The 7,754-nt window shown below is 35.4% G+C and overlaps 1 protein-coding gene across 1 annotated transcript in view; it reads left to right on the forward strand.

Annotated features, from left to right (window-relative positions):
• LOC107701214 (E3 ubiquitin-protein ligase RNF13-like) overlaps positions 1 to 7,754 on the forward strand; it is a 25,638-nt gene that overhangs the window by 7,150 nt on the left and 10,734 nt on the right. The window contains exons 3-6 of the mRNA XM_016503175.1: positions 2,769 to 2,856; positions 3,853 to 3,943; positions 4,713 to 4,818; positions 4,911 to 5,013. Of these exons, the coding sequence (XP_016358661.1) occupies positions 2,769 to 2,856; positions 3,853 to 3,943; positions 4,713 to 4,818; positions 4,911 to 5,013 (388 nt within the window). The remainder of the gene's footprint in view (positions 1 to 2,768; positions 2,857 to 3,852; positions 3,944 to 4,712; positions 4,819 to 4,910; positions 5,014 to 7,754) is intronic.

Below are 7,754 nucleotides of genomic sequence, written 5' to 3' on the forward strand. Positions count from 1 at the left end.
AGAGAGTGTGTGTGAGAGAGTGTGAGTGTGAGAGTGTGTGAGTGTGTGAGTGCGAGTGTGTGTGTGCGAGTCTGTGAGTGAGAGTGTGTGTGAGAGAGTGTGTGTGAGAGAGAGAGAGAGAGAGAGAGAGAGAGAGAGAGAGAGAGAGAGAGAGAGAGAGAGAGAGAGAGAGAGAGAGAGAGAGAGAGAGAGAGAGAGAGAGAGAGAGAGAGAGAGAGAGAGAGAGAGAGAGAGAGAGAGAGAGAGAGAGAGAGAGAGAGAGAGAGAGAGAGAGAGAGAGAGAGAGAGAGAGAGAGAGAGAGAGAGAGAGAGAGAGAGAGAGAGAGAGAGAGAGAGAGAGAGAGAGAGAGAGAGAGAGAGAGAGAGAGAGAGAGAGAGAGAGAGAGAGAGAGAGAGAGAGAGAGAGAGAGAGAGAGAGAGAGAGAGAGAGAGAGAGAGAGAGAGTGTGTGTGTGTGTGTCACTCCACTCACACCTGATGTTGCTCATCATCACTGAGGTGAAGCAGAGTTTCTCCTCTTCGGTGCTTTCAGTGGGGCTCCAGAGTGCTTGTTTTCTGTCCGTCTCCATTGTCCAGTGAGTTTTTTACAACAATTTTAAAGATTTTTATGAATTAATAATTTTATGAATGAATTCATTTTAAAGATACTTTTTACCTTGACAAATGTTGTTTTTGTTTTTTTACATTTTTGAAAATAACGATAATGTTTGTACACTCACATGCATTCAAAATATTCAAAAAATATGAACCTTTTCAATGGTTGCACCACATGACATTTTATTTTTGACATTGAAAATACAAATTAAAAAATACATTTTTAAATCCATAATTTATATTAAAAATGTCCTGCTGTTTCTCCTAAAACTACAAACACGGGTAACATAGAAACGCCTCTGTCCAAGTATGCAAATGCGCTCCTAAATGCAAAAGCAGCCCCCGCTCTCCAAGACGCGCTTCACTGCGCACACATATCATGCTGCTGGCAAACTATATGCAAAGACTTCAAGAGGTCTGTCTGCAGTTTCTGCAGTTTCTGTTCACCTGCGGGACTTTGGACGACTTCCAATCACAGTGTAATCGCGTAACGCCTGTCGAACTGTTGGAAATATTTTTCCTATACCACAATAAACGTTAATCATCGACAGCGCTGTGGAATTTGTACACCTTAGATAGAGTATGGTGATAAAACATCAGGTAAAAACAAAAGCATAACATTTTAGCGCATCTTTCACAATATTTTCTAATCAGGTGATGATATTATATCTACAGCTGATATTTTATCTGTGAGCTTCACGCAACGTGAATGTGATTGATGTCTGTATCTGAGGAATGTCTTGAATGTTTTTGTCACTGCTTGCACAAACATTCACTAATCACTAATCCAGTACAGCAGGAATCTCACTCTAGACCACTTTACCAAGAGCAGACGTTTATATATGCAACAATACAGCACTAGAATGTGTTTTAAGTAGTTTTATGTATCTTGGTCGCGTTGCATGTTAAAAGTGAGAATCTGATCCTGTAATTCTCAGTTCTGCCTTTAGTGGCCGCTGTTGAAAACGCAGGCTGTTAAAATAAATGATACCGAAGACAAGACTGAGCTGAAATGACAAATACTCAAGTTTTGTCCCCTCTACTGCGCAAAGGTCTTCACTGATCAAGTCTGAAAGTTATGTTTGATGTGAACATTCATTAAAGAAACCTTTATGGTTATATTTTTAATTATAGTTTTACTGGTCGATACACTGATAAATCAGCTAGGGATGTTAAATTATTAGCTTTACATCCCCTTGTATTGCTTTATTTATTTATTTAGTCAGATATTACAGGAAATGTCGAGTACAGTAAGTGTTTTTTTAATTTCAGTAAATTAAAAAAAAATTACTACATTCACTACAATTACTACATCACTACATTTCGGAAAACATTTAGTTGCATTATCAGGAAATAGGGTTGCAAAAAGGTGGAAAATTTCCAGCAAATTTCGGAAACATTCTAGGATTTTTGGGAATATTCCAGGGATTTTTGGAAAGTTTCCGGAAACTTACCGGAAATTTTCCACCCCTTTGCAACCCTATAAGGAAATAAAAAATAATAAGAAAATTGGATGACTATCATGGCATTAAGTCACATTTCACTCTTGTTTTGAATGGGGAAAATATATATATGTTGCATAAATTAAATAAGAGCAATTTAATGACATTTTGTAACATTCTCATGCCAAATAATAATACAGTAATTAAATATTTTTTAATTTAAAACAGCATAAAGGTAGTACCATAAATACTATCTTTATGTATAAGTACTTTACAATTTTTTTAACTCTCTTAATTTATATATTTTTATTCTTAAAAATGTACTTTTTATAGAGTTTTACTTTACAGTATATAATTGTTACGAATGTAATCTTCTCAAATTACTCATTACCATGTGTTCAGATTTTTTATTTTTGAATATTAAATATTGATACATGACAACAATTGTATAAAAATAAAAAAAGCTTTATCAAAAATATAAATTTTATCCGATTTTTTTTTCGTTACAGTAATGAAAAATATTAATGTCACATTAAAAAATGTCTTATTTCTTTAGATTTCGAGGGGAGCTCTGATCCAGACATGTTCTTGTGAAGCTAAACCAGTGTGTACATGTTGAATACACAATACATGTGTCACACAAGACTTGTGTGTGGGGGTTGGAGGAGTGCATGCATGACGCCTGTGTTTATCTGAACACAATGCTTCTGTCTCTGTCCTCGTCCTTCTTCAGGTCCTCCATGCACAGAAGGCTGGCTACAAGGCAGCGATTGTCCACAATGTGGACTCTGATGACTTAATCAGCATGGGATCCAATGATCGTAAGTTCCTGCGCACGAATGCATAAAATTCTGCAGCGGGACAATGCTGTGATTCACAAACCCCGGCCCCTGTGCTGCTAATAACCGACGCTGTATTTATGAAGTCTGAGCCGTGATGCCGTTTGACTTGGAATGTTGGGATGAAGGCCAAAGTAGAGGAACCAACCTTCAGCGTTCTTAAGTTGAGCATTATTGTCATTCTGCTACAGGTGTGGACATATAGTGGAACGAAATGTCGTGTCTCGGTGCTACATACTAATTAAACATAAATATAAACATACAACAATAGAAGTATAAGAAAAACAATTAGAGACCTATACAACAGTTAACCATCTGACTATACATATACTATAAATACTCTAAATATTTTACTATACATACACAAACTGAGACTGTACAAAAACTTTACGTAAATACTGTACATGAAATAGTGCAAAAGAGATATTTTGAATATATATTTCGAAAGGAATAGGTTACTCAAAAATGAAAGTTTTCTGAAAATGTCCTCACCTTCAGGTCATCCAAGATGTAGATGAGTTTGTTTCTTCATAGATTTGAAGAAATGTAGCATTATATCACTTGCTCACCAATGGATCCTCTGCAGTGAATGGGTGCCGTCAGAATGAGAGTCCAAACATCATAATAAAAACATCATAATAATCCACAACATATGTCTATATTTCAATCAGCTCTCATATAGATTTAACAGCATTTGACAATAATGGAGTGTAGGATTGATGTTGAGCAGATATAGACAGGTGGTGCTGGGGAGGAGGAGGGTTAAATAAAACTTTCAGTTTTCATTCATTTGTTTTATTTATTTCAAGTGAACTATTCCTTTAAAGTGGACATAAATTCAAAATAAATGTTATTTTACATTTGAAAATACGCTCGATTATTTAACATTCATTTGTTTGAGGAATCAAAGTGAATCAGAATCAAATCTGGTCGCATTTAGTGTCTTAATGTACGCTTGTATTTGAATTTTTTTTGCAGTGGATATTCTGAAGCAGATAGACATTCCCTCAGTGTTTATTGGTGAAGAAGCGGCCAACTCTCTCAAAGAGGATTACATCTATGAGAAAGGGTGAGGGCTCTGATTTCACTACTGAATACTTCACTGTTCAGATGGATACTTAACAGAAACATCTGATGAATTCAGCTGCGCTGGCGCTCCAAGAGTCATATGACACTATAGAAAGTCTGCTGTTCACACAAAGTCTGAAAATGTATTCACAAACGGTTTTTCCACACCAAAATTACTGAATTAAATTAAAAGGTTCATATATTTAATTATATATATGTATTTAATACAAATAATACATTACATACATACATAATATGTGACCCTGGAGCACAAAACCAGTCTTAAGTCACTTGGGTATATTTTTAGCAATAGCCAATTGTAAGGGTCAAAATTATTGATTTTTCTTTTATGCCGAAAATCATTAGGATATTAAGTAAAGATCATGTTCCATGAAGATATTTTGTAAATTTCCTACCGTAAATATATAAAAAATTCATTTTTGATTAGTAATATGCATTGCTAAGAACTTCATTTGGACAACTTTAAAGGAGATTTTCTCAATATTTAGATTTTTTTGCTGCCTCAGATTCCAGATTTTCAAATAGTTGTATCTCAGCCAAATATTGTCCGATCCTAACAAACCATACATCAATGGAAAGCTTATTTATTCAGCTTTCAGGTGATTTATAAATCTCAATTTCAAAAAATTGACCCTTATGACTGGTTTTGTGGTCCAGGGTCACATATGAGTTCTAAGTATTATTGTCTGTTTATAAGACCTGTCGTATAAAAGCAGCATCACACTCACAGTCTTGCTTTGTGTTTTCAGTGGTCATGTAATTCTCATGCCGGACTTCAGTTTGCCTCTGGAATATTATCTGATCCCATTCCTCATCATTGTTGGAATCTGCCTCATCCTCATTGTAGTTTTCATGGTGAGTCATGATTGTGTGTAATTAAAAAAAATATGAGCAAACAACCAAATATATTAGCCTTGACTGAGATGTTTACATCTTTTTAATCTCAGATCACAAAGTTTGTACAGGACAGACATAGAGCCAGGAGAAGTCGCTTACGCAAGGACCAGCTGAAGAAACTCCCAATTCACAAGTATAAGAAAGGTAAGACGCGTCTTAAGATCTAACACTGAGAATACATTGTGGATCAGCATGCAAATACATAAAATACATCATACGAAAAGAACTCTTTAATTTTGTCATAAGTGACAGAGAAGACAATGTTACTGCAAAAAAAAAACATTTCAAATAAATGCTGTTCTTCTGAACATTGTATTCATCAAAATATAAGTTTTCACAAAAATATGAAGCAGCACAACTGTTTTCAACACTGATAATAATCAGAAATGTTTCTTCAGCAGCAAATCAGCATATTAGAATGATTTCTGAAGATCATGTGACACTGAAGAGTGGAGTAATGATGCTGAAAATTCAGCTTTGATCACAGAAATAAATTACATTTTTACAATATATTTGCATATAAACATTATTTTAAATTTATAATAATATTTCATAATATTACTGATTTTCCTGTATTTTTGATCAATTAAATGCAGCCTTGATGAGCAAAAGAGAAATCAACCCCAAACTTTTACCAGTAGTGTACAATTATCGCAAAGGTTTTTATTCGTTATTTGTTTGACCATTAAATTGTGTAAAGACTCACCAGAATGAGAGATTCTAATAGTTCTAGAATCTGATTCAAACATCAATTAAAAAGATCTAACATGTTTGATTCATGCCATCAAATCAGTTCTTTTAAACTGTCCATTTTAAATTCATTTAGCTAGGATAAATTTATAGTTCCTCTGGAAACGCCATTTCAAAGCAAATACGTAAATATAAATTATTTGTAAAAATGGGTCATTTTAAAAACAAATCAACTTTGTAAAAAAAAATGTAAAAAGTTAACGTCAGTTGTAAAATGTTAATGTTTACTGAACTTAAATGTCAAAGACCCCAATTAAATTCACTTAAAACGGCCGTCTGATTTGCGTTTGAGGGAAAATCCAGTGTTTTTGTAGGCTCTTCCACTTATTACTTATTTCCTGTATGTGCCAGAAATATTGCAGCACTGCTTTTGTAAGCAGAACACTGTATACTTTGGATATACACTCTATACTTAGTAAGAATGGGCCTTTTAGCCTCTTTATTTTGATGTTGTGAAGCTGTCGTGTTGCTGGTTCATCAGTATTTGGTATTATCCGTGCCGCACAACAGAAAGTGGGAGAAATATGGAATTCCCCTCCCGCGCCGGAGCTCTCGGCGTTTCCACCTCCTCATGGTGAATCATCAAGCCATTTTACAACCAAATCAACACCGTGACCATTGACCATTCACTGCATGAATGAGCATCCTGTTCAGCTCGCTCATAGTGCATTAGAAATGTGTTCGCCTGTAAACGTGAAAGCAGACGCTGGAGACATTCCTCCTGAAGAAGGTGTCAGACGTCACTTTCACTGAGTAAAAGGAGAGAGTGCGGTCTGGACTTAGGTTACACACACACCTGTGTTCATGTATCCACATTCAAACATTAAACAGACGAAAGGTGTGCGAGATTTCCTAAAGCCAGCGGGCCGGCGGTAGCAGAGTCGCCTCTTACACTTCAGATATTCAGAGCTAATGAGAGTCATATCAGCGTGAAGGTCATTCGTAATCGTTTCCGTTGTACGTATTTACCAGATGTCATGTGGATCATTTATCTGCAACAAGTGAATTTGACACTGAAACAAGTGGCAGGACGCACGCATACTTAAAATTGGTTCAGAAATAAGATTTTCTTTATGCAAAACATATGGACATGAACAAGGCAGCTTGTCTATTTGAATGATGTTTAAATGACTACAGTGGAGAATAGGACGGTCACGAAATCAGATTTTCACTACAAAATGATCCTGGATAAGAGATAGAATTCACGATAACTATTAGGGATGCACCGATACCACTTTTTTCAGAAAGAATATCGATACCGATACTTTCATTTTTGGTACTCGCCGATACCGATACCTGTATTTTCACAGCATTTGTAATGTTTTTTAAATATTGGATACAGAAACAAAATAATAATAAAAAATTATAATATGAATCATGTTAGTTGGCTTCATTTAGCAAACAGATATTTCCTTCATTTATTTCCACACTTAATTATATTATAAAATGTTTTGTTACTTTCACTGTTCATTTTAATGGCGCATTAGAGCTGCTCCATTGCAGCAGCTGAATACTGTAATCACAAGACGTTTTCCTAAAATAATGCAGGGAACCACTCGTTATACATTATACGAGTACGCGCGTACTATTTTGGTAAATATAAATTAAATATAAATAAATGCAGAATGAGAGACACTTACAGCCTAGCGCATTTCACACAGTCTGCTAGTTTCACTTCTGCTTTAAATAAAGTTGTGTATGCTTGACGTTTAAAATAAATGTTTATAGTGAATGCCCCTATAATTTTTGTTTTATATTTACGATAAAAAATTTTAATCTTAATTTAGTTTTAATCCAAATGCATGCGCTAATGGAGCGAACAGCAATCAAGATCATGCAACAGAAGTGCTCGCTCTCTCGCTCTCCTTACCGTCAAATAACTTTAGTAACTTGTGCATTGTTGTACTTGCTTGCTTTTGACATATCCGACTGAACTAGTGATGTCTGTGAGAAAGGGATATTCACTCGAGAAGCTCGTGCATCTGCACCGCCGCGCGCTCAATCCACTCAGCGTGCTTTGTTTATCAGCTCTCACACATCAGCTATACGGGCGTTAATACTGAATGTTTAACGTTATATTCATTGCATACATATACTTCGTAGTAGACATCCTTAACTCCATTCTGCTGTCTGTTGTTGGTGTT

Source organism: Sinocyclocheilus anshuiensis, unplaced genomic scaffold (genome assembly GCF_001515605.1).
Source record: "Sinocyclocheilus anshuiensis isolate Anshui unplaced genomic scaffold, SAMN03320099.WGS_v1.1 scaffold1754, whole genome shotgun sequence".
In the NCBI taxonomy this organism is placed as follows: Eukaryota; Metazoa; Chordata; class Actinopteri; order Cypriniformes; family Cyprinidae; genus Sinocyclocheilus; species Sinocyclocheilus anshuiensis.